Source organism: Notolepis coatsorum (genome assembly GCF_963971535.1).
Source record: "Notolepis coatsorum genome assembly, chromosome: 15".
In the NCBI taxonomy this organism is placed as follows: domain Eukaryota; kingdom Metazoa; phylum Chordata; class Actinopteri; order Aulopiformes; family Paralepididae; genus Notolepis; species Notolepis coatsorum.
The window spans coordinates 3561317-3573789 of NC_140179.1; the positions used below are offsets into that span (position 1 = coordinate 3561317).

Consider the following 12473-nt stretch of genomic DNA (forward strand, 5'->3'; position numbering starts at 1 on the left):
TTTGATCGAAATACACCAGTGGGATATTTTCAAAGCATAAACAAATGTAAACGAACAACAAAGTGGAAACAACAGTAAATATATTTATTTGGCACAATTACAAACCATTTCATGCATATACAAACAATTTAATTTACTGAAGTGCTATTGACATGTAGGGGGGCTCTGATATCTATAATATGTATTAGATATTTTGAGCTAAAAAAGCCATGCTTGTTGCATTTTCTCTTTATGTTTGCCATTTCTTATTATCCAATGAAGCAAAGGCTCAGGTTGGTTGATAGTTCTATTGTCAAGATGAATTGATGCACATAAAGGTCCATTATTGAGTAGCTGCAAGCTTTCAATAGCTTATAGGATACTGAATATAATGCTGTGTATTCTAACATGCAATATTGATCGACAAAAAAAACACTAATTTATGAGAAATAAAAACATTTTAGACGATTGTTTATGTACTATTTACAATAGATCAATAGCTTTCTTCAGCCATTAAAACACTGATTATCATTTTGCATAATCATTGAGAGGGCTACTTACTGTATTATTCACGACACTATGGTTAATATATGTTTCCTACCAACAATGAGTATACCAACATGGCCGTTATCTGAGGAAGCACACAAAGGAAGCAAGATGACAGGCATGCTGAGCAAAACTACAAGAGAGACTATAATAAACAGCTGACGGTTTCTATCAAAGAAATGAGAGATTCCATGTGCAGTTCAGCATATCAGTTCAAAGGCAATATCCAGGTTAATCCAACTTGCGCAGGGCACTGCACAGTATCCCCATCTCACCTGAAATGAAACAGAACATCATGTTTCAAAATTCTTAAACACAGAAATACAGTTGTTAGTTCCTAAGACACATCCTTTACTATCCTTTACTCAATTTCGTAATTTTAAGAATATATCAACTCAGAACATCGAGGAGTTCAGTCGTGTTTAAAGGTACTGTGGTATTTTTTTGTTCAAATAATAGCTCTACATTCCGACAGTCATTCCTAATATGTTTGATAACATGGGTCTCCCAGTCCCTCCACTCTGCAGTAAAGAGAAAATAAATTGTCTGGTATCCTGTTCCCACATTATCCAATCAGGAGAGAGAATTCCACACTGCAAAAATGGTCTGACAAAAATAAGAAATAAAAAACGAATTACGCAAATATGTGCTCGAAACAAGTCAAATATTCTGCCAGTGCAGTAAGCAAATTTGGCTTGGCAAGATTTCTTAAAATAAGTAAAACAATATATATATATAGGGTTCTCTCTCCTGATTGCGTCTATGCCAAACGCAACGCAGTTCGGTTTCCGGGTTCCTCTGATTGGCCGCGACGCCCACGTGACCCGCGCTAGCACGCCCCCTTATCCACCGCTGCCGCTACAGCTCGCCTGTGTGTTTTGACGCTCGCTTCCTGAGTCAAGAACATATTTACAATTAGCATTTTATAAAGTATAAACTGTAATGTTTACTTTCTCAGTCAGCGCTAAGTGCAGCATAAAGTCAAGTCCATGCCGCTTCTGCCGCGCGCGCGTCAACACACAGGCGAGCGTCAACACACAGGCGAGCTGTAGCGGCAGCGGTGGATAAGGGGGCGTCGCTGCCAATCAGAGGAACCCGGAAACCGAACTGCGTTGCGTTTGGCATAGACGCCTCCTGATTGGATAAAGTGAGAACGGGATACCAGAAAAAATATCTTCTGTTTACTGCAGAGCGGAGGGACTGGGAGTGTTACTGACGAAACACTCAATGTAGAGCTACTTAACACTTTTTTTTTTTTTTTTTTAAGTACATTGTGTAATATATAGACAGTTTCAACTTGACAACAAAATGACAACATAATTTATTCTTAGGCTTATTTTTTATTCTTATTTGTGACTTTGTTTTTGTCTACCTAAATGTTTACTGTGAGCGATTTGTAGTGCCAAATTTCCCTCAGGATGAATAAAGTATTTCTATTCTATTCTATTCTATTCTATAAACATTATAAATCGATCTAACTCCCTATAGCAACAGAATTCCAGTGAGACTGGTGATAAACTAGATCTATTGGCATGTCTTGACAGCCGAGTCTGCTGCTGACGTCGATACGGACATGCAACTGTTCCGGTCCCGACTACAGAGGGATCTCTCTCCCTGCCCTTCCTGTTAACCTACAGAACCATGCATCTTAAATCAATAACCGCACGCTGAAGGAAAGTGGACCGGCGTCTAACCGTAAGTTCAGAGGTCAAAACGTTCAAAGAATCACATACTACTGATGCTGTCCGCCAGGTTTGTGAGCTGCTGGGTGCTGTCCAGCACCTCGATGCTCTGCGTGTAGGCGTTGTAGCGCACCGTGAACGGCCTGGGGATGGTGGCTGCAAACTTCCTGTAAGCAAGAGTCACAATGTAAATCTAAGGAGCCATTGTATATTTAAAACTTTAGGCATTACACCTTTCTTGAAAACACCTTTATCCAAATATATATATTTATATAGCGCTTTTATCCAAAGCTCTTTACAACTTATGCCTCACATTCACCCATTCACTCAGACATTCACACACCGACCGACGGCGGAGGCGACCATGCCAGGGTGCCAACCTGTTAATCAGGAGCAGTTAGGGGTTCAGTGTCTTGCTCAAGGACACTTCCACACGCCGCCTGGGAGGAGCCGGAATCGAACCGGCAACCTTCCAACTATACCAGATGACCACTCTACCTCCTGAGACACTGTCACCCCAGTGTTTGTAAATAAAGCTTGATTGATTGATTGATTGATTGATTTTCTTAACTCAAGTATGACCAGCAAGAGCAAGATTACATTTGAATACTGATACAAAAGATGGATTCTTCTTTGTATACCTGACTCTCTCCTTGGCATCCTCGAAGCTCTCTGCCACAAAGTAAACAGGCTGGAACTCTGTGATTGGGTACTTCTGGAGGCAGGTCTTCTCAGGTGCGAAGGGGTGGAGCTTGGGCTTGTCCGTCAAGCAGTACTGGGGGGGACGACAACAACAACAACACACAGTAAATAATTCCGCTTTAAAAAAAAAATTTAAAAAAAAGTATATTAATATTATTATATTATATTTGATATTCTGTCTCTCCCCTCAGTGAACAGGAAGTCCAGCGTGAGCCAGGCTCTATTGGCGGGGGGACGCAGTGGAGTGTACATCCTCCGCCTACAGCATCTGATGTCACTTGTTACCTTGGTAACAATAATGCATAATGCTTTTTACCTTTGCCTTCCCCAGTGAACCACTAACCCACTCACTGCCGGAGAGGCGGGGCTGCTGGGGCTGACTCCTCCCCCAGTAGTGACACATTTATCCTGAATCCAGACTGGACCACTGACTGACCCAGAGTCAGTCGAACCCCATGCCTGAGCAAGTATAAGAGGTCTGCAGGAGGCAGGAGATCTGATACCAAGCACAGTGTTTTCCCACAGATTCTTAAGTTATTTGTTTGACAAAATGTTAATGTAAATGTAAATAAACCTATACATAAGAAACACTGGAGTGCATGGGGGGGGGGGGGGGGGGGGGAGCAACGTAATAATAATAATAAACTATTTGTATAGCACCTTTCGTACAAAAATTGCAGCTCAAAGTGCTTCACAACAGAAAAAAGACATAAGGCATAAAATTAAATAAGCACATGAAGTGCACTGGAGGCATGGTTTGTGTACACATTTGATTTGACTCAAACCTTTGACTCAAATACAGTCAGTGTTGTAACAACCTTCTCACCTGCAGCTCTCCAAACGATGACAGCAGCCCGGCGCCGTAGGCCCTGATCTCTGAGCCCTGCTTACACAGGCCGAACTCAACGGTGAACCAGTACACCTGAAACACAAGGATCCATCACATTACAAGTTATAGAGGAAATGTTATGTTATCTTATATCTGTTACTCTATTTCATTAGCACTCAAAGTGATTTTTCTTCAGAAACTTCAAAAATGTTATCTTTCAAAAGAGACCAGACTCATGCATAGTAAGTATAAAGTATAATACATCGCAAATTACTTTGGGTATGCAATTGTCAAAAAAATACAAAAAAATAGCCCCATTTTTGCCCGACCGTAAACTGTAAAATACAAGGATTCGTCGCATTATAAGTTATACAGTAAACTGTATTCACAAAACAACTCAATGTACTGTAGGAGTGCTGATCTGGAGATATTTATCAGGCTCCAGTCTATTATCAGTCTATCATACCCGCGTTGCGTATATATTGTATTGTATTTAAAAATAGGTCACTAATCCTGATGAATATTTAGTTATATTGACAAGTTTGTGATATCTGAAGAGCCCCCTCCCCCAGCAGCACACAGTACTCACCGTAGCAAGTTTCTCAATGTACTCATCGGGGGCACCCAGGGAAGCTAGACCGATCTCCTGTACGGAACACAATCAAATAAACATGTACATCAGTATGAGATAAGATAAAATAAGATATATCTTAAATATTTTTTTTTATCCACTTTTTCTCCCATTTTCTATTTTTCTCCCATCCCAATTTCGTATCATCCAATTCAACCCTCCCCTGTCACGGACGCTGTTTCTTGCCTCCCACAAGCCGGCTGCAATGTGGACTAAGTCATACATAGCACAAGTCCCCTCCGGTACTTGAGGTAACAACAGTCGCATCTTTTCACCTGCGCGGCTCGATCTCTCAGCGGCGAGGAGTAACGCGTGGGAGGCTCACGCTGCCCCCGACACTTCCTGATTCTACTGCGCAGGCGCACCAACCGACCTGTAGGAGTCGCTGTCCACAACGCCCGATCCCCACCCATCAGTTTCCCACCCCCTAATACGGCCAATGTGTATTAGTGCGGACGACCAGCTGAACTGAAAGCAATGTGGAGCGCTGGGCTCGAACAGGCGAACCCAGCGTCTCCAGTATTCGTGGTGAGCGCCTTGCCCACTGCACCACATAGCCGCCCAAGATATATCTTATTATATATACCTTTATTGATCCCCTTGGGGAAATCCGGGTGTCATAGCAGCGTGGGGGAGGGGAGGTACAGGTACGGGCATGGTAATAGTATAAGACATAAATATAGGCAATACAACTATAGTAAACATAGAAATAAGCAATATATAAAAATATATAATAAACTCTGAATATAAGAATTTGAGCAAGTAAGTAGTGTAATCAAAGGTGCAGATGAGGGTCTGTGTGCCCTGTCAGTTATATTATACGTTACAATAAATATGGGCGATAAACACTTAGAATATGAATATATATACTATGAGTAAGTAAAGTATACAGTAGTATACACAGCGGCGGTATACACAAGGTACCCTAACTGGCGTGATATACGTCATACGTTATACACTTTTAGTGATCAGACGTTTCGTATACTACGCCACAAGTCACGAAAGATAACCAGGCGGTTACATAAACATCTGCGACTGAATCTACGGGTAGTATCTCATCTTAATAGTATGTTCACCCTTCACTTTCACCTTGAAATGTACAGTAATAGTTATATATGCACAAGACATCATAGACCTATAATACCCCTAGAAGGGAATCTCATAGTATCGTATATTAATAGCATTGTTTTGTAGTAACTTACATACATCGTATTAAGATATGAAGAGCCTCGTCGTTACCTGTGAGAACTGGGCGAAGCTGGGGTCAGCGAACAGGGGTACGTGTCCCAGGAGCTCGTGGCAGATGTCCCTGTAAGCAGAACACAGGATCACTGTCTGTCTCCTTGTCATCAGGGATGCTGCACCGATACCGCTCTTTCACTGCCCATACCAACTCCAAGCACTAAACGTCCAGTATCGGTCCGATCCCATGCCTTTACTTGAACAGTGTAGACTTGGACCCGTCTGTGGTCACTGGATTAAAAAGTGTTGAGATATGTAACACACGTTCCCCTCTCGGAGATATCTAACATGCTTCTATGTTAAAAAAATGCAGCAAATAACATTTCGCTGCTGTCGGGACAAAACCTCATAACTCCATTTTTTTTATTTTTTATTATATAAATCAACTCCGTAGATCATCCTCCATATGTGTGTGTGGGTTTTACAAAGTTTAAACAATGGGAAAGCATTAAACCGATCATCTGTCTAAACCTCATAACTCTATTCACCCTCAAATCTGTGTTCGTTTTTTTCATCTGCTGAAAAGTTGGGTTTTTGGAGTTATGAGGTTTTGTCCCGACAGCAGCGATGTAATACACGTTCCCCTCTCGGAGATATCTAACATGCTTCTATGTTAAAAAAAATGCAGCAAATAACATTTCAGCATTGCACATTTCTTGGATTTTAGTGCAGGAGGAGAAATCTTCAGATTTTCCTATTTTAGCCGTATCAATACCGGCGGTATCGGTGCATGATCCCTACCCTCATCACCATCACACTGTACACATTGTGTGCGAACACAGTATCCTCTCCGTAGTTCGAGGTAAGAAGAAGAAGGCGGCGTCACTCACGGCTCGGGCGTGTACATGGGCTTGGACCCGTGGCGGATGTACTGTGTGGAATGGAAGACGCGGAAGGCCAGGCCGGCCAGGAAGTCCCGGGAGGAGAGCAGGCCTGCCACGGGGCGCAGCCGGAAGCCCGTACACGCTAATGGAGCGGGAGAGACAGAGGGAGGGAGAGGGTGAGTGCATCACGTGACCACATGAGTGGCTGTAATAGATGGGAGGGATAGGAAGTAGGGCACTTAGACACAACCCCGTCCCCACAAACAACCTTACATCCCAAAATGGAACGGATGCCGAAAAGGATGCCACGTATTTTGTGGGATAACCATTATAGGGATGTCCGATATTATCGGCCGATATCGGCAGTAAAATGTGATATCGGAAAAGATCGGTATCGGTAAAATTTGTATTATTTACCCAGGCAAGCAAGTAAGAACCAATTCTTATTTTATTTATTGTCAAAAGTATGCATGTTGGTTTAATTCAACAACAAGAGATATGTAATGTTACTTTTAACTTTTTTAATGATCATATTTTGCACAGATAATGCTTACATTTAGAAAGCCTTTTGAATGCATCCAGTGAAATTATTAGTTACCTGAAATTATTCAGTTTTTTTGGGGGGAAACCCTGCATATATCGGTATCGGTTGATATCGGTATCGGTATCGGAAATTAAGAGTTGGACAATATCGGAATATCGGTATCGGTAAAAAAGCCAATATCGAGCATCCCTACATTATATCCATTATATGACTCAGACTCAATGGACTCATAATTGACCATATTCACACGGTTGGCCATTTTGCTCTTATGTCACCCTATGTACAGGGTGGAGAGAAATGACAACCTGAGCATGACATAAGAGCAAAATGGCCGACCGTGTGAATATGGTGAATGAGAGGACGCCAGGCTTCTATGGGGATTGGTTGGTGGTGAAACGGAGAACCAGAGCCCATCCGCTCTACCAGAGATTGTTTAATACGGTGTGATACGTCACAGATGGAACATCAGATGGGGGACAGGCTAACGCTGGATGTAGGGCTACACTAAGCACAGTAAAGATGGCTGCTAACCGAACGAAAACACAACCCGAGGCAACACTCACTCAAATTATATTGTAGAGAGGTTTGTTATATGGGCAAAAGAGGATGTCTGTCATTTAGATGTGAGCAGCATCCTTTAACGAGTACCTGATTGACATATCTTAAACTCCGCCCTCTTTCCCCTGATCATCCAATTGCAACGGTTGCTTTCCGAGGAGATATTTGTAACCCATTGTAACCGTTTATGAATCAAGCTCCTCCCTGTGATTACAGATTCACTGAATGTGATTTTTTTCTTAAAAGGGGAACCACACCCATTCTCAGAATTCATACAAAAAAATATACCTATGGTCTAAACATTTTAGTGAACATGAATAACTCAAATAACCCAAATCCAAAAACTAGTGAGAGTGCTAGGTTTAAAGTCTGAAGCTGCTCCGTAGACACTAGCACATAATTGCGAAAAACTCCGCTGAGTCAGAGTAACCAATGACACTGAGTAACCAATGACACTGAGTAACCAATGACACTGAGTAACCAATGACACTGAGTAACCAATGACACTGAGTAACAATGACACTGAGTAACCAATGACACTGAGTAACCAATGACACTGAGTAACCAATGACACTGAGTAACCAATGACACTGAGTAACCAATGACACTGAGTAACCAATGACACTGAGTAACCAATGACACTGAGTAACCAATGACACTGAGTAACCAATGACACTGAGTAACCAATGACACTGAGTAACCAATGAACCAATGACACTGAGTAACCAATGACACTGAGTAACCAATGACACTGAGTAACCAATGAACCAATGACACTGAGTAACCAATGACACTGAGTAACCAATGACACTGAGTAACCAATGACACTGAGTAACCAATGACACTGAGTAACCAATGACACTGAGTAACCAATGACACTGAGTAACCAATGACACTGAGTAACCAATGACACTGAGTAACCAATGAACCAATGACACTGAGTAACCAATGACACTGAGTAACCAATGACACTGAGTAACCAATGAACCAATGACACTGAGTAACCAATGACACTGAGTAACCAATGACACTGAGTAACCAATGACACTGAGTAACCAATGAACCAATGACACTGAGTAACCAATGACACTGAGTAACCAATGACACTGAGTAACCAATGACACTGAGTAACCAATGAACCAATGACACTGAGTAACCAATGACACTGAGTAACCAATGACACTGAGTAACCAATGACACTGAGTAACCAATGACACTGAGTAACCAATGACACTGAGTATAGGGACACATTTTCAGACCCGAGAACACAACTACAGAATAAAGCTTTGGGTATAAAAACAAATGTTCTGTGGGTCCACAAAATCAAGTCATCTATGCACAAAATCATTATCTATGGCAGGGGTTCCCAAACTTTTCAGGCCGCGACCCAAAAATAACGGGGTCAGAGAGCCGCGACCCCCACTATTATAGGAGGAAATTCTTTTATCTTTTTTTTTAAATTTTTTTTATAAATTGAAATGTATGGTTGAAACATGCACACGTTCAAACGCACACACACTAATAAGCATTGGAGGCTTTTAACCAGGGCCGGACTGGGGAAATCATTCAGGCCAGGAAATATAGTGCGAAATATAGCCCCAGTCAGGCCACTTTTTAAGCAGGGGGTCTGGGGGTCCCCCACCAGGACATTTCTTGTTACAAAGACTTCATTTCCTGCATTCTGGTGCAGGCATTTTTTTTTATTTGTACCCTTTAAATGCCAGTGTTTGTGATGGCATCACAAATTATTGTTAAAAAACAGGCTATGTATGATTAGCAACAACACTGATTTTGATGGATTTTCAGTTTTTTTGTAATGTCAGATTGAAAATAATACAATCTTTTATTCAACTTCAGCCCTGATCATAACACCACATATAAATTTTATAATTCTAACCCTTTAACACTATGGCGACTGGCGCGGCGCGGCGCGGCGATTTAGGCCTCAGAGGACAGAGTATTGTAAACAAACCGATGTACTTTCTAAGAGCTTTATATATAATTTATAGTATTGCTATCTGTCCATTCTCATTGTCACTTGAGTGCATAAACCGTGCCTTCATAATGGCTTAAAGAAAATAAAAATCCATCAGTTGGTTGTCATTTTATAGCGTCGTGAATATAAGGTATATCGCGCTTTTTCCGCCTAGGCTTTTCTGCAGGAGGCTGCGAAAAAGGCTAAACGTTGGCGCTGTTATATCAAACGCCATTTCTGCTGTATGTATACGAATGAAATAAAACAAACTGCGTAGCATCCGGACTATTACAGAGCATCTATGGATGAAATGGGGGCGGCGGGGAATGCCGATTACTATTATTGATTAGCAATACAGTGTGCGTTCAATATAGCATTTTCACTGATCGATCACGTTACGTTATAAAACAATGTCCAATCCAGCTGTAATTTGGGGTCCTACCGTCAGGCCATGTGATCGCCGGCAGCATTTCCTCACCAGTCATCGGATTCTGGTAGATCGATATGCACATTGGCTAATCATAAATCCCATTATTCCACGCTGAAAAAAACGCTCGGCAAGCTGATCCAAGATGGAGGGTCTTCTTTTGGAATCAAGGATCTATGATCCGCCCACAGAACTGTACTTGAATTTTTTTTTAATCCCATCAATGATACTGCAGTGGAGCGATGGCGCCCCTAAGCGGGTCTGGCCGGTACTGCACGTTTCGAAAATCAAATATGTGAAAAGATCCTGCTAGTGGATCGGGTACCTAAGAAGCGTTATAAATATGGAATAAAACAATAACAACTTGCCACGAGTATATACGTGGCTCTGGTCCACAACGCTCTTTTTCGAAACACGTATATATACGTGGACGGACGCCATAGTGTTAAATGCCAGTGTGTGTGATGGCATATATTTGCAATAAAATGCAAAGTAGATTTTTCTGGGGGGGATTATTACAGGCTAGCATGTGTCAATGATTAGCAACAACAGTTTTTTGTAAGGGTCCCGCCTCCACCAATCACATGCGGCTCCTTTTGTGTGTGTGTGTGAGAGCAAGAGAGAGAGAGAGAGAGAGAGATAGTTCTCCAACTTGTGTGAGTTGCAGTGATCTCCTGGTTGTTCCCCACCTAGGTTATCTAACTATTGCGCTGCTGCAACTAGAAACACTGTCCTGGCCTGCTTCTAAGTTCAGTAGCCTGACTGCAAAAAAAATAAAAAATCATCATTGGAAATAATCTGGCGACCCCCCCCCCCCCCGCGGCGGCTCGCGACCCTCCTGTGGGTCGCGACCCCGACTTTGGGAACCCCTGATCTATGGAGCAGCTCCAGACTTTATACTTGATGACATCACCAGTTGAGTCTGTGGTGGAACCGGATGATCATGGACAGATCATAATGATCAATGTTGGTGACCAGACGGGTTGTTATGGTCACGTCATTCACTAAGGGGTCACGTGGTGTTGTAGTATGAGTAAAAGTCAGCTGTTCACCGGCGGGTTTCAGGTAAGTATTGAAATGATGAGGGAGTGAACGGGGAAGTCACACTTTGCTGACCGCACGCTACACAATATTAAATCAAGCTGTGATTTGCTTTTAATGACGTTACTATATCAACTGCTTTTAATCGCAATAAAGTAACCAAACGCAGTATCCTGGAGCAGTGATTTCGTGACAATCGGCGCGTCTGGCAGGTAGAATTAATATCCCCGGTTTAGTCTCTCGGTGACTCCATAAATGTTTGGATAGTAGTCGCCATACAATCAATATAGATTTAATAGTGAGACACATGGATCAAAGTACAAATGAGCTTGGCTGAGAGGAGTGCTTCCATCCTGGCCAACTGGGAGAACACTGAGCGAGAGAGAGAGGGAGACACTGGCTTTTTTGTGTGGGGGGTGGGGGGTGGGTGCTGCAGGGCGCTTGGCCCGCCCACGCTGTGAAATCTAAGGTGCTGAAAAAGTTACTATAGCTCGGCCGAGAATGTGCCGATCGACTCGGGATCGGTCTCTCCGTGTTCAAGAGACTCAGGCGTATATAAAAGTCTATTGGATCATGTCTCCAGCGCCCCCACAGCCGTAGCTACAACCACTTATGTCAAGGCTCTCATCCTCCACATTCATTCATTTTCTCCCTCCCGCTGTTGCGGTGCGGTGGTCTTCCACTTACACTGCAGGAAGCGCGAGATGTCCTCCAGCTGAGGGATGTTGTCTTGCCTGTAGCCGCAGTACTGCTCCAGGAGGGGGAAGACGCGGTTGTGTTCGCGGCAGGCGTGTGTCGGGTACAGGGTCTTCAGCTCCCTGAACACGGTGCCCCACGTGGCAATCTCGTCCTCCGTGTACTTGGGGTTAGGAATGACCTGGCCGCTGAGACGAGAGAGAGAGAGAGCGTGGCCGAGGGTTAGAACTTACACTGAAGAAAAATTCATACACTTTATTTTTTTTATTCTACATTAGGTTATAAATCGGGCAGCGGTGGTTATAAAGGTCAGGTTTGTGACCGGAAGGTCGCCAGTTCGATCCCCCGGAGACTGTAAGACTGTGGTTGTACTGGGCAGCTCCTAGTGGTCAACAGTGTCAGACTGTGGTTGTACTGGGCATCTCCTGGTGGTCAACAGTGTCAGACTGTGGTTGTACTGGGCAGCTCCTAGTGGTCAACAGTGTCAGACTGTGGTTGTACTGGGCATCTCCTGGTGGTCAACAGTGTCAGACTGTGGTTGTACTGGGCAGCTTCTAGTGGTAAACAGTGTCAGACTGTGGTTGTACTGGGCAGCTCCTAGTGGCCAACAGTGTCAGACTGTGGTTGTACTGGGCAGCTCCTGGTGGTCAACAGTGTCAGACTGTGTTGTACTGGGCAGCTCCTGGTGGTCAACAGTGTCAGACTGTGGTTGTACTGGGCAGCTCCTAGTGGTCAACAGTGTCAGACTGTGGTTGTACTGGGCAGCTCCGAGTGGTCAACAGTGTTAGACTGTGGTT

The 12473-nt window shown here is 43.2% G+C and overlaps 1 protein-coding gene across 1 annotated transcript in view; it reads right to left on the reverse strand.

Moving 5' to 3' along the window:
• Positions 1-147: 147 nt before the first annotated feature.
• pah (phenylalanine hydroxylase) overlaps positions 148-12473 on the reverse strand; it is a 32484-nt gene continuing 20158 nt past the window's right edge. The window contains 8 exon segments of the mRNA XM_084330368.1: positions 148-800; positions 2259-2374; positions 2849-2982; positions 3736-3831; positions 4328-4384; positions 5609-5678; positions 6442-6577; positions 11668-11864. Coding sequence (XP_084186494.1) covers positions 757-800; positions 2259-2374; positions 2849-2982; positions 3736-3831; positions 4328-4384; positions 5609-5678; positions 6442-6577; positions 11668-11864 — 850 coding nt within the window. The 3' untranslated portion in view covers positions 148-756.